Source organism: Equus asinus, chromosome 8 (genome assembly GCF_041296235.1).
Source record: "Equus asinus isolate D_3611 breed Donkey chromosome 8, EquAss-T2T_v2, whole genome shotgun sequence".
Classification (NCBI taxonomy): Eukaryota; Metazoa; Chordata; class Mammalia; order Perissodactyla; family Equidae; genus Equus; species Equus asinus.
The window spans coordinates 78,227,052-78,250,614 of NC_091797.1; the positions used below are offsets into that span (position 1 = coordinate 78,227,052).

Here is a 23,563-nt window from a genome sequence, read left to right on the forward strand (position 1 = left end):
AAATATACAACTATGTACTGGGGGGATTTGGGGAGAAAAAGCAGGAAAAAAAACAACAAGGTGATAGATTCCACAGAAGGTTAGATTTCTGGTTCCCACAGTATCTCCAGAACAGATTTTTAAAAATTTTCAGAAAGATGCCAACAGAAAGATATACTTTTGGGGTAGGGTATCAGGAGGAGCACATTCTCTTTTCAAGCTTCTCTATTGGGTTCCTGGTTCAGAACTCCATTTTGAGGGGGGAGGAGGAGCCTTTAGTCTGTGCCATCTGAAAGAATGAAAGTGGGGCTAATCATCATTCGAGAAGTTTCTTATAAAAGGCATTGTTTTCATCTCAAAAGTTAAAGAGAGAGAGAGAAAGGAAAAGGGAAAGAAAGTGATTTGGTAGAAAATTTAGGGCAAAAAAAAAAAAAGAGAAAATCCAGAAACATTCAGGAATCTTTGAGAACTGAACTGCCAATACTATTAGCCAACACAGTAGTCTTTTTACAACCTACTCTCAAACCTATAGCAAAACTTTTCAGAAACAGGTTAAGGAGAAGTTAGTAAATGAAATGAATTCCCAATTCTTACAGCTGTACAAACACTTTTCTGTTTCCTTGGCAAATATATAAAACATTTTACAGATTCCAACTGTTCTTTTCTAACATAAATTAGAAGAACAATTGTTCAAGTGTACACGCTCCCTTAAAACCCCTTGCCAAGACTGACCTGGGTAAAAAAAGCAATCAATTTCTATTTACAGTTAGATGGAACAGAAATTAAAATGGAGACAATTTATCCACATTCCTTCACTGCCCTGCTTTATTACTAGTTTTAATATATTTGCTGTTTATCAGACTCCACTGAGACTGTGCAGAGCAAGAGAGAAAATAAAAGTAAAACCAGACAATAACTGGGTATCACTCTGTTACCAAGTAAATTGTCTTCCTGAAATGTTCTGACTCACTGGAATCATCTACTAGAGAGAGCTCAAGAATGATACTTCTGGGGGCCAGCGCCGTGGCATAGTGGTTAAGTTTGCGGCCCAGGGTCACAGGTTCAGAACCCAGGCGTGGACCTACATCACTTGCTGCGATGCCCATGCTGTGGCAGTGAATCACATACAAAATAGAGGAAGACTGGCACAGATGTTAGCTCAGGATGAATCTTACTCAGAAAAAAAAAAAGGGGGGGCCTGGCCCCACGGCTGAGTGGTTGGGTTGGCATGCTCTGCTTCAGTGGCCTGGGGTTCACCAGTTCAGATCCTGGGCACGGACCTACACACCGCTCATGGAGCCATGCTGTGGAGGCATCCAACACACAAGAACTAGAATGACCTACAACTAGGATATACAACTATATATTGGGGCTTTGGGAAGGGAGGAAAAAAAAAAGAGGAAGATTGACAACAGATGTTAGCTCAGGGCCAATCTTCCATACATATAAACACACACACACACACACACACACATACATTGAACCAAAAAAACCAAGAATGCTGCTTGTTTTTACTTAAGCCACTCCACTAGCAGAGTGAGTCATTTTCTGATTCCCTCACTATTATCAGTCAGTGTTAATCTTTCTCATTTTGGCCATTTAGGAGGCTGACAGATGAAAAATCATATTCTACTGCTCCGAAACTGCACTTCTTTGATTACTACTGAGATGGACCATCTGTCCATATGTTCACTGGTCATTTGTAATACCACTTTTGATCTATTTTTCCCATTTTGTAGTATGCCTTCTAAAATTTATGGTACTTTGGGACACATCTAATTTTTTTATAATCAAATACATCCATCTTTTATTTCACTTTATGAATTTTTGCTTTCTTATAAAGTCCTTCCCTATCTCAAAATGATATAAATTTATAAAACTGCTCTAGAACTTCTATAGATTTTTTAATACTTCTCTCTGTAACCATTTAGGTTTTCTTTTGGCGATAGTGTGAAGTAGGAATCTAATTCCCCCCAAATGTTGTCCCAACACCATTTACTGAATAATCTGCCTTTACTCCAGATTTAAGGTGTTATCTTTATCATATATTAACAAAATGCCCAAATGAACTTCGCCTGTTTTGGATTCTCTATTCTTTGCCACTATGGCAACTGTTTTAATTCTAACACACTTTAATGGTTAGTAGGGCAAGTCTTCCTTTTTGACTCTTATAAAAAACAATTTTCAAAAATTATTCTGTGGGCCGGCCCAGTGGCGCAGCGGTTAAGTGCGCACGTTTTGCTTCTCGGTGGCCCAAGGTTCTCCAGTTCAGATCCCGGGTGCGGACACGGCACCACTTGGCACGCCATGCTGTGGTGGGCGTCCCACATATAAAGTAGAGGAAGATGTTAGCTCAGGGCCAGTCTTCCTCAGCAAAAACAGGACTGGCAGCAGATGTTAGCTCAAGGCTAATCTTCCTTAAAAAAAAAAAATTCTTCTGTTAATACATATTATCTTATAAACTTTAGAATCATTTTGTCAATTTCTACAGAAATAGAAATACTATCTTTAGAGATTACTTTGAGGAGAACAGACAACTTTACAGTGTTACATATTCCCATTCAAAGTATGGCATGTTTCTCCATTTAGTCAAATCTATTTTTATGTCCTTCAGTAGTGTTTTTATAGTCTTCAGCTTATCCACATATACTACGCTTATTTCCATACACTTTAAATTCCGTTCCTATTGTGAATATTATCATTTTCTTTTGTGCTGTCTAGTTCATTAATGCCAGCCCTGGTGGTCCAGTGGCTAAGATTTAGCACTCTCACCACCATGGTCCAGGTTCGTTTCCCGGTCAGGGAACCACACCACCTGTCTGTCACTTGTCATACAGAGGTGGCTGCATGTTCCTATGATGATGAAAATTATGCCGCCGGTATTTCAAATACCAGCAGGGTCACCCATCGTGGACAAGTATCAGCGGAGCTTCCAGACTGAGACAGACTAGGAAGAAGGACCCGGCCACCCACTTCTGAAAAAACTGGCCATGAAAACCTACAAACAGCAGTGGAGCACTGTCTGACACAACACCCACAAGGTGAGAGGACGGCACAAAAACACCGGGCAGGGTCCCACTCTGCTGTGCACAGGGTTGCTAGGAGTTGGAATCGACTAGGTGGCATTAGCAATAACAAAGCTAATTAATGCTGTTAAATAAAGAGAAATCAATAGTTTCCATATATAGCTTGAATCAGACCACCTACTCTTATTAGTACTGAACAAATTTTTATTTTGTCTGAATAAAATTCTACTTTATGCTAGAGGTTTTGCTTGCTTGTTTTTTATTTTCTTTTGTTTTTAATAAACGAAGAGTCATTGTTTTGACCTTGGCCTACACATGAAGAATACAGCAGGGAATTTCTCTATGCTCTAAAAATGTATAGAGAAACAGAATTTTAATAAATGGAAAGAGGCCGTATTTTAAGAAATATGCAATACTTTCCTACGGTCTACCTCCATCTACTGTTTAGCTTTCCATCTCCTGTTCCACTACAGCTGATCATGGTTTTAAATCTCAATAATCTCTGTGCCACCTCTGTACTGGTCTCAGTAAACGCTAGTCTCTATTTACTGCTTGGCCCCAGCACGGACACATATTCTTCTCTTACTAGCTGACAGCAAAGCTGAAGCAGTAAACTTTCTAAGGGTTCAGGCTTAACAGAAGATATTAGAACATGGAGTTACTTAGAGCTAGCTCAAAGGAAAAGCTACTCTCAAAGCCCACAGGCCCAAGCCAATCCTCTTATAGGGCTCTCCTGCCCACCTACCAGGATAGCCCCCAGCCATAAGGCCAACTGCCTATCCTTCAGTCTATCCGCCTACCTACCACAGGGACTATCCTCCATCTTGAACAAAGGGCAAGCTGTCGATCCTGAACTTGTCCAGCTTTAGAACCGCCTGCCTGTTCAACTTTAGCACTTCCTGCCCATATACAGAGCCTACTACACTTCTAGTGCTAAGAATGTGCCCACTCAGCTGCAAGCCTGTGGTCTGTCTGCCCTACTATAACACCACCCATGAATGAATTGGGAACACATTTAGTCTTCTCAGAATCCAAGGCTTCACAGGCCATATCCTGTTCTGGGATCTGCCTCTTCCTTAGATGACTGGCATGGCATTCCTAATGCCATGCCCTTCAGAAGAGATCCCTGTGACTCACAGGACCTTGCCCTATCAGACCTACAGGACAACCACATGAGAACACAATAACACAAACCAGAATACAATAATCTGTACAATTTTATTTCTCACTGCTCTCTAATCACACACTCACACTCCAACTCCCTCCAGCTACTACCACCTACAGAATTCTTCATGTCTCTGAACTCTATGTGGAATTCAATGCCACCAATTTCAACATTCGATTTTTACTGAATTCTTTCACATGCCTTGGTATCACCAACTCTGAAAATGCCTAGAACAGAGCTTCTTAAAATGGAGTACATGAACTCCCTAGGGAACTGTGAACACCATGGAATCAAATGTAAAGTCTGTGTCTGTGTTTTTTCTAGGGTGAGGGTATACAGTTTCGCTAAGTTCTCAAAAGGGACCCAAAATAGAAGTCTTGAATTTCTCTGTACTGTCCATAGCAACCAGCACAGCAATGAACACATTCCAGAGCTAAATATCTGTTGGCTGGCTATATATATATAAGACCACTTACAGCTTTTTCATTCTTTACATAAAATAGTACTTCTTTAAAAGTGTGCGATGGCTCTAATTTCACTCATTCAAAGGACACTTATATTGAGCCCGTAATATGTGCCAAAACACTAAACTAGTCTCCTAGGATAAAAAAAAATATAGTACTGGGGCCAGCCTGGTGGCACAGTGGTTAAGTTCACACGTTCCACTTGGGTGGCCTTAGATTCGCCAGTTCAGATCCCAAGTGTGGACCTATGCACTGCATATCAAGCCATGCTGTGGCAGGCATTCCACATATAAAGTGGAGGAAGATGGGCACAGATGTTAGCTCAGGGCCAGTCTTCCTCAGCAAAAAGAGGAGGATTGGCAGCAGATGTTAGCTCAGGGCTAATCTTCCTCAAAAAAATAAAATAAAATAAAAAACCAGTTAACTATTGCATTTATGTGAATAAAACATTCATTTTAAAAAAATGCAGTATCCACACAAGGAGCTCAAAGTATAATGGAGGAGACAGAAACATCTAATACAACATGGTATGAGGGCAATGATAAAGAGATGCTGGGGAGGGGGCTTATATGTGGTAGCTGAGATTATGAGAGTATATAAGCAACTGATACGTGGTAAGAGTAGTGGGCAAAGAAACACTGGGAACACAAACACATTTAAAGGCAGTGTGAAAGAAAAGAAGCCCAGGAATGAGGCAGGGAAGGAATGATTAATAAGACATATGAAAAACAGAACAGCAGTTTCTCAAGGAGGGTGAAATCAACAGTGTCAAATGCAGCAGTAAAGACTAGCAGTAAAGGATCTAGCAATTAGAGGTTACTAGTAGCCTGAGAACTTGTTATACTCAAGTTGTGAGTATAAAAGGCAGATTACAATGGGGTGAGGAGTCAGGAGAGAATGAGAGTTAAGAAGTTTAGATAAGAAAGGAAGAAAGACAGGGCCAGCCCTGGTGGCCTAGTGGTTAAGTTCGGTGCACTCCATTTTGGTGGCCTGGGTTCAGTTCCCAGGTGTGGACCTACACCACTCATCTGTCAGTAGCCATGCTGTGGCAGCAGCTCACAGACAAAAAGAGGAGGGTTGGCAGCAGATGTTAGCTTAAGGCAAATCTTCCTCAGTAAAATAAAGAGGAAAGATAGGAATAGCAACTAGAAGAATTCAGGACAAAAAGGAATCCTTTTTAGGATGAGAGGAATTTGAACAGGTTTTTCAGGCCAAAGGGAAAGAGTAAGCAGAGAGGAAGAGGCTGAAGAGTCTGGAACCAGAGTAGTGATATGAAAGAGTAAGACGAGGCCTGCCCAGTGGCACAGTGGGTAAGTTCACATGTTCCACTTTGGCGGCCCGGGGCTCGTGGATTCGGATCCCAGGCATGGACCTACGCACCACTCATTGAGCCATGCTGTGGCAGCATCCCACATACAAAATAGAGGACGACTGGCACAGATGTTAGCTCAGCAACAATCTCCCTCAAGCAAAAAGAGGAAGATTGGCAATGGATGTTTGCTCAGGGCCAACCTTCCTCACTAAAACAAACAAAAGAGCAAGAACCCAGGAATGGCAGAATGGACAGAGTCAAAGGCATGACTGGAGAAGTTGGGATTAAACAGGAAGTGAGACATCTCCTCGACTAAAACCAAAGGAAAGAGAATAATGACGGTAAAGGGGAAGATAAATTTGTAGATGGGGGGGGACAGAGAGTTGATGATAGAGATCATTCCAATAACCAATTTTCTCACATATGACTTTTCATTTATTATGACAAAGGAGTTGGTAAGCAAGTGATTCTTCAGAATAAATCCAATCTGAATTGTCACAAATAAGAAATTAGATGATATTATACAGTATTAGATTAGAGTCAAAGCATGAATTTAGACAAAGTATGTTCTGTGCTATTTCCCCAAAGCCAGTATAGTATGTATTTTTGATCAGCCCTAATAGCCCAAACACAGTAGGAAAAAAGACATAGGACTAGAGTTAGCAAATTTCTTCCGTAAAGGGCCAGACAGTAAATACGTTTTGGCTTTGCAGGCCATATAGCCTCTATTACAACTACTCAACTCTTATCACTATAGCATGAAAGCAGCAATAGACAATACATAAACAAATGGGCATAACTGTATTACAATAAAACTTTATTTACTGATGAGTGGATTTGGCCCATAGGTCTCCAGTTTGCTGACCCTTGTTCTCTAGGCTGAGAACACTACAAAAGACATAAAGGAGAAGAAGGAAGCGTGAGGAAAAATGGAATAAGGAAGTAGAAGAGAAGCCACAAAACTAAAATACAGTTGAGTTGGGGTATTAAATCAAAGAGCAAAATATGAATAAAAGAGCAATAGGAAGAGCAGGAAGATAATGAAAAGAAAAAAGATGAGAAAGAGACAGTGGAAAGAGACAGCAAACCAAGTAAAAAGCAGGCAGAGATGATATACTATTTAAGGCAGACAGATGCAGAGACAAAGGCAGCTGATGCCCTAAAAAATAGGTAGCAAGATGAAGAGGGGAAAATGAGAGCATCTCAGATCTGTCTGCACTGGAATTCAAATAAAGAATAAAACACACTAATTTTCTAGTGATAATATGATGGTCTCTTCTAATAATGTGTGCAAAAGGAATCCACAGTTTACAAAACATAGAGCTACTTTTCATTTTGCCCATAAATCAAACTGGTACATATATAACATTCAAGAGATCAAATGAAACTTACTCACTGTATCATAAGAAAATATCAATTAATTCTAGGTCCCTTATTCATTTGCACATGTGTATGACTACGACCACATAAAATTCACTGAAATCAGTGAAGTTAGCATTAAGAACTTGCCACATTTACCTTACTAACTTTAAAAAGCTTCGCCCCAAATAAAGCCAAAGATCAAAAAAAGAAAAGAATCTTGAACAATATAATAATCTGCATATTTATACTGTGAGAGAATTTTGCTTTTTATTTTTTGCTTTCTTTGTGGGGAAATATTTAAGGTAAACGCAGACTTATTCTGACATACCTCGGCTAAACAACAAACGAGACCACATACTTTGTCACTACAGGACAATGCTTAATAACATGACTTGGGGTCAGCGAGTGCTGGGTTTGTGTCCTCACTTTACCAAGTCACTTAACTGTGTCTCTATTTCCTCATCTACAACGTGCAGATAAGAATCATACCCACTTCAGAAAGATGTAGTGATGATTAAATGAAAAAAATACATGTAAAACATTTAGCACAGAGCCTGAAACATAGAATGTACACATAAATTTAGATAATAGTATCAACCTTAAGACTTTGACAGTAGTATTACAGAAGAGTATTATAAGATAAAAGCTCAGAAAGAAAACAAATTCCCCTTTTCTTTTAGGAAGCTCCAATGTAATATTAGTAGTTTTGTTCTTATCATTCATTCACTTCTGTTAATCCTTAAAAAACCCCTCAATCCATCTGCCTATTTAAGACGTAGAACAGTCGTATCAAACTGATGCCAGTGCAGACTACTCAAGATCATCTCCACTCCGAGAGAGAAAGAGCACTGTGAGGCAAAGAAACAAAGCACAAATCCTCAAGACCCACAGAACAGCCATTCCCAGGACCTTATCATTGAAACCCACAGCTCACATCCCTGACTGCACCTCAGAATCACATACCCAGAGCTTCACCCAGGCTAATTATAATTGAGCCACAACTTCTAGAAGTGAGAACTAGAGACTTTTTAAAACTCCGTAAGTGACTAAAATGTGAACCCAACATTAAGAATCACTGGTTAAACCCTACCTTCCTTTATTCAAGGGGACTAGAAATCTGAGAAAGTCTTTAGTACAAAATAATATAAATCTAAAAACAGTAGTAAATGCCTTAATTTTTGGAACCAATGAACCAAGCCAATTAATTACTCTAAAAAGGTTTCTCTATACTAATAGTATCTCCAAAATAATACTTTTAAGGAGGGCAACTTCTGCCAGGATAGTGTTAAGAATCTGGCTTAAGAGACCTGAAATCCTAAACACATGACTTAGCACTATTTTCAGGATACTATGCAATGAACACAATGGTATAATCCACTAAATCATTACAGTCTTTAAATAAAATACCTGAAGTTACTCCTCTATTGGATGTCCTCATCAAGAAAACTGTACTTTTATGTATATAGTAAGATATGTCCATCCCCTTACGAATACACTGAACACTGTCAAAGCTGTTGCTCTCATCTATATTTTCTCAGTTTACTACAATGAACACAAATTACCTGAGAAATAAAGACATAACAAAACAATAAACAAAATAAAAATTTAAAGACATTAATTTTGAAGAGGATCAAAGAAGGGATACCATTAATCTAAGTAATATTTACCTTTCCAAATTTGGGAAATGCTAATTCACTTTAAGAACAAAAAACAAAGCATATTGTGAATGGCTGTTAGCTAAACTGCCTGGTACTCAACAGAGTAGGAAACATTCTGTTGTTGTGGCCAATACTTTTTCTAGAGTGCTATGTACTAAATGCAACTAAAATTTTATTTTCCATTTGGCTCATGATCCAAAGTCAATTTTGAAATTTAAAACAATGAAATACTTCAACAGTATAAGTATAAACAATTTTGTGCTTCTAGGCATAAACAAGATCAACTCCAAAAGGAGCAACTAAAAAAAGACTTGTTTCCTTGTACAGGCCACTGAAGGATTCTTAGACAGAGCTGTGAATCAAAGACATGGATGTTTAGTAGGACAGAAGAACAGAATGCAGCGCTTTCATCAACACCCCAGAGCAGTTAGAGTACCTAGCACTGCTAGCTTTTCAAACAGCAAGCTAAGGTAGGTAAGAACCTTGATAACAGGTCCAAGAGAAAGGCTTTAACTTCCTGGTGGCTTATAATTTTTAAATAACAGTGTAGAAAAATCAGTGCAACAACAAAAACAGCTACTGGTATAGACTGAATCATGAAAATAAAAAATTGTTATGTGACAATTTGCAATCACCACTGTATCACCACTTTTATATTCTCAATACATAAATTCATACTTTGAATGTTTTTTTAAAATATCTATGCTCTACTTCCTTACCCTTTTTCATCTTCATTAGACAATTGTTTTCCATCCACAGTTCTCTGCTTTTCTCCCTTAGCCCTGTGCTTTGATTTTTTCCAGATTTAAAACTAAAGCATTGATAGAACTATAAGACTAATAAAACTATATAAGCATTCTTTATGAGCATTACAAAACTAAAAATTGATAACTAAAGCATTGTAGGCCAAATAGGACAAGAAATTTTCAGCTGAGTATGATCAGTAGCATTCTTGACCATGAAACTACAGAAAATCCCTTACAAACCATTTGTGTGTGTGCGCACGAGGAAGACTGGCCCTGAGCTAACATCTATTGCCAAACTTCCTCTTTTTGCTTGAGGAAGATGGTCCCTGAGCTAACATCCGTGCCCATCTTCCTCTACTTTGTATATGGGACGCCACCACAGCATGGCTTGATGAGCTGTGTGTAGGTCTGCACCTGGGATCTGAACCTGCAAACCCCAGGCTGCCAAAGCAGAGTGTGCAAACTTAACTACAAGCCACCAGGCCACCCCCAAACTAGTTTTTTTTTTTTTTTGAGGTCATATTGGTTCATAGCATTGTATAATTTTAGGTGTATGATACTTTATATCAGTTTCTCTATAGATTGCATCATGCCCATGCCCAATAGTCTAGTTTTTATCTGTCACCATACATATGTACCCCTTTGTCCCTTTTGCCCATACCCCTACTCTCTTCCCCTCTGGTAACCATTAATCTGTTTCCTTTATGCATGTGTTTCTCTATCTTCCACATACAAGTGAAATCATATGGTGTACAAACTATGTCTTAATAGTATACAAACTCTCATTATTTATCCTACTAAAAGTACCACAGAACCTTCTTCTGACATTTTAAAGATTTTTTTTCTTTTTTCTTTTTTTTTTCCCCTCCTCAAAGCCCCCCAGTACACAGCTGTGTATTTTAGTTGTGGGTCCGTCTAGTCGTGGCATGTGGGACGCCGCCTCAGCATGGCTTAATGAGTGGTGCCATGCCCAAGCCCAGGATTCGAACTGGCGAAACCCTGGGCCACCGAAGCAGAGCGCACAAACTTAACCACTCAGCCACGGGGCCAGCCCCCTTCGTCTGACATTTTAAATATTTTCCCAAAAAAATGTATTAAAATTCCCATTTGTCTTAATCAGGTTATTCTAGAAAGCCCATATTTCTTAAAGAAAACAAAAAACAAAAAAAGTCTGTATGATCAATGTAGAGAGTCCTTGCTTGATTAAATATTATAAACCATGAAGCGTATTTAGGAAATCAAAACTCACCTCTTCTTGCATAACTGGAGTCCATATCTTTAAATTGTACCACAACAAAGTCTGAACACTTGAACAAAATACTCTCCATTATTTCTTCACGTTTTGGCCCCGAACTGGATTCTGTACTTTTCTCATGTGCAGCGTCAAGTACTAAATCACACTAAAATGAAAAACATGAGTAAATATTCAATACATTTATAAACTAAAATTTTTCAGAAATTCTTCAGCACATCAAGGTAGTATTTCTTACATGACTTTGGCAAAAATAATCTACCTCAAGAGAACCTTATAATCATACCTTTCTCTCAGAAATATGATCTATTATCCATTCCATCATTCAAAAATCCTCTCAACTAAAAGTTGGTCCTTGCTACCATGGTCTGTCTTAAGCACATTAACAGAGATGAATAGAAAAACAACAATCTACTCTATCCCTCTTCTAGTCCACAATGCTTGAAAAGACCAAAATATTTTAATAAGCACATAGAGCAAGTCTTTTTGATTAAACAGTCTACAAAATAACCAGTGTTTGAAATTGAGGAGCAAAATCATTCAAAGTGGTGGTAAAAAGTGCTTTAAAGGTAAAGCACTGAGCAAGGAAATGTGACAAACATATCCACCTCATAACTAGAAAATGCTAAATCAGAAACTAATAGATAAGGGCCAGCCCAGTGGCGCAGCGGTTAAGTGCACATGTTCCGCTTTGGCAGCCTGGGGTTCGCCGGTTTGAATCCTGGGTGCCGACATGGTACTGCTTGGCAAGCCATGCTGTGGTAGGGGTCCCACGTATAAAGTAGAGGAAGATGGGCATGGATGTTAGCTCAGGGCCAGTCTTCCTCAGCAAAAAGAGGAGAATTGGCAGCAGATGTTAGCTCAGGGCTAATCTTCCTAAGGAAGGAAGCAAAGGAAGGAAGCAAGGAAGAAAGAAAGAAACTAATAGACACCATCAGGAAGCCATAAAAACACCATAGTTGATGATTCATGAGGTTTTATATTTAGCAAAGAGGAAAAGAGTGAAAATTACCTTAGGACTGTATGTTTTAAAAACTCCTTCATATATACCTCCGTTTTTCACTTGTACTTCACATTTGGATCCCTAAAAACACACAATTAATTCATCAAAGAAACAGTGTGCTACCCAGTCATGGGGGATAATTGTTTTCACTTTACTTTTTACAGCTCATCAGGCTTCATTCAACATGTTAGGTATGCAGTGACAGAACAATAAAACATTTTAAAACATTAGCAATACACTGAATTTTCAAAATTCTTCAGGAGGCCCTGCCCAGAGTTTGCAGTATGAATTTAAATACTGAAAGTAAGTATTTCTGACTCTAGTTTTATTAGGTTGACAATATAATGCACTAAAGACAATCAACTACTAATATTATTTTGTACACAGCAGGGTTAACAAGAAAGCTTTTATAGTGAGTTATAATAGCCTGGGATAGAGTCCTAATCTGTTTTTTCTAAACCATCCTTGATTAAACATGACCTAAGAAATGTTACTTTGAGAATCATTCATCCACACTTTTACTTCATGAAGTTACTTTATTCCACTCCCAAGGCAGTTTCTCCCTCCCCAATAAACTGAAAACTTACAACAACTGATGTAAGTATATGAACCATCCTCATATTTGCATAGATTCCATCAAAAGAAATCTGGAATATTAAGAAAACACATTAATAGCAATCAGCATTTACCCTTGTATATGTATTAAAATTAGTATTTATTGTTACAAAATGTTTAGTCAGGTTTATAATACCTTACATGTGTTAAAGGAAGATTTGGTTTACTACAATCATTTACTTCCTTAGAGAATAAAAGCTTAAGTTTTCAAAAGGGAAAGGAGTTATACCAACTAACAATGTTTCGATTATACATAAGAAAAAAAGTAAAAGTGAATTTCCATATATGAGGAAAGACAAATCCACAAGAAGAGAAGGCAGATCCAAGGCTGGCGAGTAGGGGAAGGAGAGCTCACTACAGTTGGTACGAGGGATTCCTGGAGGGGATGGAACTGGGCTATTATCTTGACTGTGGTGGTGGTTAAACAATTCTATGTGTCAAAACTCACAAATCTGTCCACTAAATAGGGTTAAGCATACCTTAATAAATAAATGGGGTGAAGTGTAGGGCACCTTTGTAGCAGACCCTTGACTATCTTCTCTCAGCAGATCTGAATCAATGACAGTGCTCTAAGGTCTAATCAATCAACCACTCCTTATTACATACTACACAAGCGTGTGTTCTCCTGATCTAAAGAAGAAAATTTATCCACAAAAGGCAAAGTCTCAAAAATTAGTGACAGCTTCTCATTTATTTCTGCTATCATGTGGAACTTATGCCATCCACCTTTCATGCCCAGTTTAATTTCACTGAGAAAGTTCTGAAATTTGAAACCAGAAGGCCCTTTCCAAGAGAGAACAATAAAAGGAATAAAAGATAGCACATTAAACCAAAATCAAAAACCAAAGAGCTCTGCAAATTCCAGCCCTGGAGTTCCACTCATCTTTAGGGAGTTACTCATTTAGACTGGCCTTTAGTCATTTACAAGAGAATAAACGACATTATTCTTAGGCATGAAAAATACTATTTACAGATAATTATACATTTTATACAGAAAGTTATCAAAAAACAACACATACAGCTAATAATTTTATATCAAACAGTATTGATCTATAAAGGTTATCTGAGATATAAAATTCAAGAGAAGGGAATTTTTTTTTGCCTTGGCTTTTGGTCCATGGTTTAAAATCACATTTTAGTTACCCATTTTTCTAAAGAAAGAACAGTGAAGTTACTCACCATAGACTGAGGCAGGCCTTTGTTACTGTTTCGACCTCTGAAAAGATTAAATATTATGCTTATTAAATTCAACAGGTCAAGCAAGCTAAAGACTACTTTCAAATTTAAAATATCTTATAACTCCATTCCAATACAGCACCAGCTATCTGTGAGGAGGGCTCATCTAACAGTAAGTATAAAGGCTACCTATATATGGCTCTTTCTGCATTTTGCTGGCTCAGAGGCCAAGAACAGGTATAGGTCGTGGGAGGCAGGGACGAGGAAAGAATGAACGTGATCAAAATCAAATAAATGAAGTAAAAATAAAAACAGCCTATTGGAAGAAATAACTAATACTAAATATAATAAGCTTTACTCCAAAAGTAACCAATCACTCTGTTACATAAAGCTACTCAGGAACAAAATATAGAATCTACTCCTCATTTAACTGATATATTTGACTGATATCAAGTCACCTCCCGTATTTTTCCCTTGCCTCCAAAAATAGGTACTGTATTTACAACTGCAGAAAAACGCTTGAAAATAAGTTAAATCACTCAAAGCACTTTCACTTCTAAAAAGTGCCACTGTCGGGATCTACATAGCAAGTGCCTTTCTCTGCCAATCCCCTTCCCTCTGAAACAATGCAGTACCCTGAGGTCGGCTGTCCAGTAATTTCCAGTAACTCGGATGCTATTTCCAACTGAATTTAATTACAGGCATAATAAAGCCTAAGGCCTGTTCCATAGGAAAAGATTAGGCCCCTTAGGAAATGATAAAAACATTAATAAAGTGAAATGTTACAGTCCTCAGAAACATTAGTTACTATGGAATAAAAGGGGTGCAATCTCACTTTAATAAAATAAATCACAACACTCAAATTAAGCCACAAACTTAAAACAGTCAAGGAAAAGAATAATTCACGTTCCCAAAGTCTAGCGATATGAATGGTACCCATTTCCAGAAAAGTAACACTGATCTTAACATTCCAAGGTCAAGGCTGCTTCATTCTCCAATTCTGTCACCTACTATCATCTAGAAATTAACGTCTTGTAGCAAATCACCTCTGAGATTCCTTCCATTTATAACATTCTGATTCTCTAACTCTTTGCCTCACATACAGCACAAAGAGAGAAATTCCTAAAGTCTAAGGAATATGACCAGTAAGTGATCACTTACAGAACTTAGCACAAACCAGACACTATGGTAAGTACTATGTCAAATCCCCCACCCCCGCTTCACAGGCCAGGAACTAGACTGTAGCAGTGCTAAGTGTCCTGACCACCATCGTCCCGTTCACACGCAGTAGAGCTGGTATTTGAACCAAGTTAATCCAAGGTTAGGCTTTTCATTTCTTATGCTGCCTCTCTGAAATTGCATCACAAGGAATAAACTAACTTTACAATTAAGCCTAATCGAATTTCTACATTTTTTTCAAACATCATGAGTTAATTGGGTTTTTCTATTTTTTTTTTGTAATCTGTAGCCAAAGACTATACAATGGCTAAATTCTGCTTAGAAGGATTATCTTTTTGTGTGTGTGAGAGGAAGATTTAGCCCTGAGCTAACATCTGCCGCCAATCCTCCTCTTTTTGCTGAGGAAGACTGGCCCTGAGCTAACATCCATGCCCATCTTCCTCTACTTTATATGTGGGACGCCTACCACAGCATGGCTTGCCCCGGATCCGAACCAGTGAACCCCAGGCCACCAAAGCAGAACGTGTACACTTAACCACTGCGCCACTGGGCGGCCCCTAGAAGGATTATCTTATCCTAGTGATTGCTGAGATGCCACAGTTAAAAAACTTAAACAAATGCCAATACTTTAAGCGCACTTATACTCTTTGTGGCCTCCCTACAAAAACATTTAGGAGTTTAAAACATAAAACTCCTTTACACAAGTCACACTTCTTAAAATTGATTATACAGTTATATCTTTGACCAATAAAGAGCAATTGTTTTGACAACCCAGTTTACTTAGAACAAATTGTTCAACAGGGAAAATTACGACTCATAGTGGTACCTGACAGTAGAGTGTAGAAACCACTGATTTCCACTGATGGACCAGGTAGTTGGACACCCAGGGGAATGTCAGCATACCACAGTAGCATTTTCTGAAACTGCTAAAAGTCCAAATCCATTTTTGTTTTTTTCTTTTTAGATTCACTCAGATTATGCTTTACTTTTTATTTTTATTTTTTTGTTTTTGGTGAGGAAGATGGTCCTTGAGCTAACATCTGTGCCAATCTTCCTCTATTTTGTATGTGGGATGCCCCCACAACACGGCTTGATAAGCAGTGTGTAGGTCCACACCTGGGATCTAAACCTGTAAACCCAGAGCTGCCAGAGCAGAGTGAGTGAACTTAACCACTATGCTACCAGGCCAGACCCTTAAATTTTTTTCTTTAGTATTTTAGGACAAAGTATCCTAATATTTCATATAGTAACAAAAACAAAAAACATATAGAATCTCAAAAAAAGCCAAGATCATATTCTAGTCCAAAAGTGATCAGATGGATCAGATTTAACAAAACAACAATATCCAGGATTCTAAGCTTTTAATAGTGACTATGAGATTAACATGTAATTTAAAGTGCCAGTCAAATTAATAGAAGGAAACTTACAAAAATAATAGTAAAGAGTTTATGTTGCTTCCAAATAATACAGGAGGGAGGAAACAGATGGGGTTGTAAATGAAACAAGACTGGCATGAGCTGACAACTGCTGCAGCGAGGTGACAGGCGTGCAGGGGCTCTTTATATCATTCTGCCTGCTTTTTACAATTTCACTAACTCAAAAAGAAAACAAGTGCCTTCTGATGTGGTGTAATCGGAGCCTGGATTTAATCAAGTTTATAGATCTACCAGTTTATAAGAAATATGGGGTAGAAGAATATATAAACTGATACCATGAGGTTACAAATCAGTTAAATCCACAAAGTGGTAAATTCAACATAACAAATGATAGTTTCTTCAAAAAATAAACGGTGTGAGAAGAAAAAAAACAGCATGAAGGCAGGGAAAATTATTATAAATTTAAAGACACACATAAATCAAAAGCAAAGTGTGACTTCCCAAACCAAACCTTACTATACAGCTACAATCAAAATAGTGTGGCACTGGCATAAGGACAGACGTAAAAACCAATGGAATAGAAGAGAGCGCCCAGAAATAAACCCTCACATACGTGGGCAACTGATTTTTACCAAGAAGGTCAAGACCATTCAATGGGGAAGGGACAGTCTTTTCAACAAATGATTCCGGAAAAACTGGATATCCACGTGCAAAAGAACGAAGCTGAACCCTTACCTTACACCATATACAAAAATTAACTCACAATGGGTCAAAGAGCTAAATTTAAGACTAAAATTATAAAACTCTTAGAAGAAAGCATGGGAAAATCTTCATGACCTTGTATTTGGCAATGATTTCTTAACTGTGACACCAAAAGCATAGGCAACCTAAGACAAAAAAAAATAGATAAAAAAGACTTCATCGAAATGAAAAACTTTTGTGCAAAGGATACTATCAGAGAGTGAAAAGACAACCCACAGAAAAGGAGAAAATATTTGCATATCATGTATCTGATAAGGGGTTAATATCTAGAATACATAAAGAACTCCTATGTCTCAACAACAAAAAAATATACAACCCAATTCAAAATGGGGAAAACAAGTGAACAGACATTTCTCCAAATAAGTTATACAGCTGGCCAATAAGCACATGAAAAGATGCTCAACATCACTAGTCATTAGGAAAACACAAATCAAAACCACAATGAGTTACCACTTCACCCCCACTATGATGGCTATTATCAAAAATGTGGAGAAATTGGAACCCTTGTGCACTGCTTGTGGGAATGTAAAATAGCACAGCTGCTGAGGAAAAGAGTATGGCAACTCCTCAAAAAATTAAACATAGAATTACCACATGCTCCAGCAATTGCACTTCTAAAGATATACCCAAAATAACTGAAAGCAGGGATTTGAAAAGATATCTGTATACCAATGTGCACAGTAGCATTATTTACAATAGCCAGAAGGTGAAAAAAAAAATCCATTGATGAATAAATGGCTAAACACAATGGGGTACATTCATACAATGGAATATTATTCAGCCTTAAAAACAAATGAAGTTCTGATACATGCTACAACCTGGATAAACCTTGAAGATACGCTAAGTGAAATAAACCATACACAAAAGGACATCTACTGAATGATTCTACTAATATAAGGTACATAGTATAGTCACATTCATAGACACAAGAAAGGAGAGTGTTGGATGCCAGGGGTTGGGGGATGGTTGGAATAGGGAGCAACTGCCTAATGGGTACAGGGCTTCCTTTTGGGGTAAAAATATTTGGGAACTCAACAGAGGCGCTTATAGCACAATAATGTGAATGTACTTAATGCCACTGAACTGTATATTTAAAAATGGTTAAGGGGCTGGCTCAGTGGTGTAAGAGTTAAGTTCACGTGCTCCACTTTGGCAGCTTGAGGTTCGCAGGTTCAGATCCCAGGCACAGACCTAGCACCACTTGTCAAGCCATGCTGTGGTGGCATCCCACATAAAATAGAGGAAGACTGGGACAGAGGTTGGATCACTGACAATCTTCCTCAAGCAAAAAAAAAAAAAAGAAGAAGAAGACTAGCAACAGATGTAAGCTCAATATTTCTCACAAAATAAATAAACGAAATTTCAAAAATAAAAATGGTTAAAACAGTAACTTTTATGTTATATATATTTTATCACAATTAAAAAAACCCCACCAAACAAATAAGCTCAGATTCTTTTCCCAAAGGAACTTCATTTGCAATAGTAGGCAGAGAAAGTTCAGGCCTAGGGGTGCTCCCAAAGCCAGTGGAGGTTGGTAGGAGACTGATAGATTCACTGGAGATACAGGCTTAACTGGATAAAAAAGAAGATCCAACTACGCACTGTCCATAAGAGAGACACTCTAGATTCAAAGATAAAAGAGACTCAAAGTAAAAAGATGGGAAAAGATATGTCATATTACACAAACAGGACAAGAAAGCTAAAGCGGCTGTAATAACATGAGGTAAAATAGAGTTTAAAACAAAAAAAAATGTTACTAGAGATATAAAGGGACTTTTTTTTTTTTTTAAAGATTTTATTTTTCCTTTTTCTCCCAAAGCCCCCCAGTACATAGTTGCACATTTTTCAGTTGTGGGTCCTTCTAGTTGTGCTATATGGGATGCTGCCTCAGCGTGGCTTGATGAGCGGTGCCATGTCCGCGCCCAGGATCCAAACTGGTGAAACCCTGGGCTGCCGAAGCAGTGTGCACGAACTTAACCACTCGGGCCACCAGGCTGGCCCCAAAAAGGGACATTTTATAATGATAAAAGGATCAATCCATCAGGAAGAAGAAAAAGGCATTCCACCAGGATTCTCTGTGCCCTTTCACACAGTTCCTGAGCTACTGAAGATGAACTCTTAAAGAAATTACCTTTGCCCTCTTGACCCAGAGCCATGCTCCTTCACCTAAAGAGTTCGTCTCATGCTCCACCTCCTTGTCATCCTATCAACCTGACAACTGAATTCCAACTAACAAATGTAGAAGGAATGATAGAATTAAAAGGTTGCCATTTGGTAAGCACCACAGTAGTAACTGTTTCAGGCAAACATCACCAATGGATGCTAAATCCAGTAAAGTAGAAACAGGACATTTATATAGTCACGAAGTAACTCCTCACAAAGTACTGATTAACGACAGTGTTTAAAAAATAACTTTATGTTAAAGGAATGTAGCAGACACAATCCTAATCAAGTGACCAAAGTTAACAGCACCAGCAATGCAACATATGTATACCATGCACCTCCTGATATCCTGCAACGAGAATACATGTATCACTTCTCTGGTATTCTTGCCAAAAACACACAATCTGAATCTAATCAGCAGGAAACATCACACAACCGTAGTTGAGGGACATTCTACAAAATAACTAACCTGTAATCTTCACAAGTGTCAAATCATAAAAGGCAAAGACAGACTAAGGAACTATTCAGATTAAAGGAGATCAAAAAGACATGAAAACTGAATGTAACATAGTCATTCTTCAGTATCCACTTTAGTAGACTGGTTTTAGGACCGCCTCAAATACCAAAATCAACACATGCTCAAGCCTCTTATATAAAATGGTGTAGTATTTACATATAACCTACGTACTTCCTCCTACACACTTTAAATCATCTCTACATGATTTAATCATCCTTATAACACTTATTACAATGTAAATGCTATGTAAATGGTTGTTATACTATATTGTTTCTGGAATAATGACAAGAAAAAAAGTCTGGACAAGTTTAGTACAAACACAACCACCAAAGGCCTTTCTATCCACGGTTGGTTGAATCTGCGGATGTGGAGCCCAAAGACGTGGAGAGCCAACTTCCTGGATTGGTTCTTTGGACCAGAATTTTTCTTTCTTTTGCTATAAAGAACATTGGAAGATCACCTGGTAAAATTCAAATAAGGTCTACAGGTAATAGTTTGGCACAATACTAATTTACTTATTTTGACAACTATACTCTGATTTTGTAAGACAATGTCCTTGTTATTAGGATACAATTCTAAAGTATTTAGGGCTAAGGGGCACCATGTCTCTCATATATTTAATAAAATAATTTTAGATTTATATATAGATATATTAATTTTAACAACAGAAAATGAAAAAATAAATGTAGTGAAATGTTACTTGAAGAATATACGTGAAGGGTATAGGAGAATTCTTTGTACAATTGCAATTTTCTTATAAATCTAAAATTATAAACAAAATTTTTTTTAAAAAATTAAAAGCTGTGATTTATTAACTTCTATCTACTTTGTCTTTTTCTCCTTAAAATATTTTTTAGATTTTATTTTTTCTTCTTCTCTCCAAAGCCCCCCAGTACATAGTTGTATATTTTAGCTGTGGGTCCTTCTGGTTGTGGCATGTGGGACACTGCCTCAGCATGGCTTGATGAGTGGTGCTAGGTCCGCACCCGGGATCCGAACCAGCGAAACCCTCAGCCACTGAAGCAGAGCACACAAATTTAACCATTCAGCCAAAGGACTGGCCTCTCGTCTTTTTTTTGTAATAAAAAAATTTAATCCTACTCAGCCTTGAAACTCAAGTGCCACCTTTTCAAGAAGCCTTCCTTAGATTATGCCACACCAATCAACTACATGGTGCTCTCTTCAACTCTAACTCAGAATTTAGCATCAACTGCCTTGTATTATTATAGTTACTGGTGAACCTGTCATATGCCCACTACTCAGGGCCATCACCTGACAACATGGCACTTTTGTGTAAATAAGAAAATGACTCCTCCAAGGAGTCACAGCCCCACACTAGAGAAAACAGAGCAGTGAGCAGCCAACGCCTATGTGAAAATTAGAAGAAGGTACCAGAAACTGATGTATCCCCAAAAGGAACTTAATGTGGCCAAACAAACTCCTAGATTTCAACATCCATTCATGCCCTTGGCCAAGAGCTCTTGGTTGAAATAAACCAAGATTGGCAGACAACTATCTTATCCATCTTTGTACCATCAACCAAAATCAGAGGAACTGTGCCTCATATATGATAAACACTTAATAAATATTTAATGAATTAATGAGCCCAAAGAAGAGGGGAAAGAAAGAAACAGAAATGAAAGCTTTCAAAGTAATCATTCTCTAAATCAAGGGACAGCAAACTATAGTCCACAACCTGTTTTCGCCTGGCCTCCGAGCTAAGTATGGTTTTTAACATCTTAAAGCGTCGTTTAAAAAGAACAGCCTAGAAGAATATGCAACAGAGAAGTTATATGGCCCAAAAAGCCTAAAATACTTACTATCTGTGTCATATATAAGAAAAGCTTGCAGACTTCTGCACTGAAAAAGATGTGGCCGCAATGTCAATAACTACAATTAAAAAATAAAATCTACTGCTGTTTTACGTGAACGAGTACTTCTAAAAGAACCTTCTAGGGGCCGGCCCCGAGGACGAGTGGTTAAGTTTGTGTGCTCAGCTTCAGCGGCCCAGGGTCTCACCGGTTCAAATCCTGGGCACAGACATGGTACTGCTCATCAAGCCACACTGAGGCGGCATCCCACATGCCACAACTAGGAGGACCCACAGCTAAAAATAAACAACAATGTACCAGGGGGCTTTGGGGAGAAAAAGGAAAAATGAAATATTTAAAAAAAAAAAAAGAACCTTCTAGAAAGCATTACTTTTCATGAAAGTTTAATGTACGCATAACTGAGAAATGTCATGAAGGTGCTCTTGCTCTCATTTAACTAGTCTTTTTTTTTTAAAAAAAGATTTTCTTTTTCCTTTTTCTCTCCAAAGCCCCCCAGTACATAGTTGCATATTTTTAGTTGTGGGTGCTTCCAGTTGTGGCATGTGGGATGCCACCTCAGCAAGGCTTGATGAGTGGTACCATGTCCACGCCCAGGATCCAAACCAGTGAAACCCTGGGCCATGGAAACGGAGCGAGTGAACTTAAGCACTCGGCCATGGGGCTGGCCCCTCATTTAACTATTCTTAAGCTTTACAATGGAATTCAACTGAGGTTGATCCACCTATTGAAAAATCAAGGTATTCTACTAACATACATTTAATGACAATATCATGAGCAAATTCCACAAAGGCAGGGACTCACTGAATTGAAAGCACCTAGCATAAAACGATCAAGGGGTGAAATGTAAATTAAAATAAACCTAAGACATATCAAACAACTTGTGAACCTCATGTGAAGGCTGATTAGAACAAACTGTAAAAGAAAAATAAAACAGTAAGACACCAAAACTGGAGGTTCCAGCTTATGCAGTAAGGCAAGAAAAAGAAATAAAAGGCACAATGATTGGGCAGAAAGAAGGAAAAATGTCTTTAATAAAAGACAAAAGGGGGCTGGCCCCATGGCCTAGTCGCTGAGTTCAGTGCATTCCACTTTGGCAGCCTGGGTTTGCAAGTTCAGATCCCAGGCATGGACTATACCACTTGTCAGCCATGCTGTGGCAGTGACCCACATATAAAATGGAGGAAGACTGGCACAGATGTTAGCTCAGGGCTAATCTTCCTCAGGGGGGAAAAAAAGAGGAAGATTACCAACAGATGTTAGCTCAGGGCTAATATTCTGCAGCAAAAAAAAAGAGACAACATGATCATTTATACAGAAAATCCTAAGAGAATCTACAAAAAAGCTACTAGAAACCAGAAAGCTTAGCAAGGCTAACTCAAAATGGATCAATGACCTAATCATAAAAGGTTAAAATAAAACTTTTAAAAGAAAATACGCTGGGGCTGGCCCCATGGCCAAAAGGTTAAATTCGCTCACTCTACTTTGGCGGCCCGGGGGTTTCGCTGGTTCAGATCCAGGACATGGACATGGCACCACTCATTAGGTCATGCTGAGGCAGCATCCCACATACCACAACTGGAAGGACCCACAACTAAAATATACAACTAGGTACTGGGGGGATTTGGGGAGGGGGGAAAAAAAAGAAAGAAAGCAAATACAAGAGAAAATCTTTTTTTTCTGCTTTTTCTCCCCAAATCCTCTGTGATAAAGATTTCAGAGAGGACAGAAAAAATACAAGGCATAAAAGCAAAACTTTGATAAATTAGACTCCATCAAATTTTTAAATATTCTGTTCTTTGAAAGACACTGTTAAGAAAATGACAATTCAATCCACAGCTGAGGAAGTATTTGCAAAATATACATCAACACTGGGCTTTTATACCCAGAATATACAAAGAACTCATATAACTTATTAGTAAGAAGATAAACAGCCCAATAAATGTGCAAAAGACTTACACAGGCATTTAACCAAATAA

At 38.2% G+C, this 23,563-nt stretch overlaps 1 protein-coding gene across 24 annotated transcripts in view; it reads right to left on the bottom strand.

Annotated features, from left to right (window-relative positions):
- The window catches only part of ATXN2 (ataxin 2), a 136,811-nt gene that overhangs the window by 87,383 nt on the left and 25,865 nt on the right, over window positions 1–23,563 (bottom strand). For all 24 annotated transcript variants that reach the window (XR_011505333.1, XR_011505331.1, XR_011505332.1 and 21 more), the window contains exons 2-5: window positions 13,762–13,798; window positions 12,555–12,614; window positions 11,977–12,048; window positions 10,962–11,112 (exon numbers count right to left, since the gene is read on the bottom strand). Coding sequence is in view for 21 of the 24 variants with exons in the window: in XM_070516044.1 (XP_070372145.1) it covers window positions 10,962–11,112; window positions 11,977–12,048; window positions 12,555–12,614; window positions 13,762–13,798 (320 nt within the window). In the remaining 3 variants the exon portion in view is untranslated. The remainder of the gene's footprint in view (window positions 1–10,961; window positions 11,113–11,976; window positions 12,049–12,554; window positions 12,615–13,761; window positions 13,799–23,563) is intronic.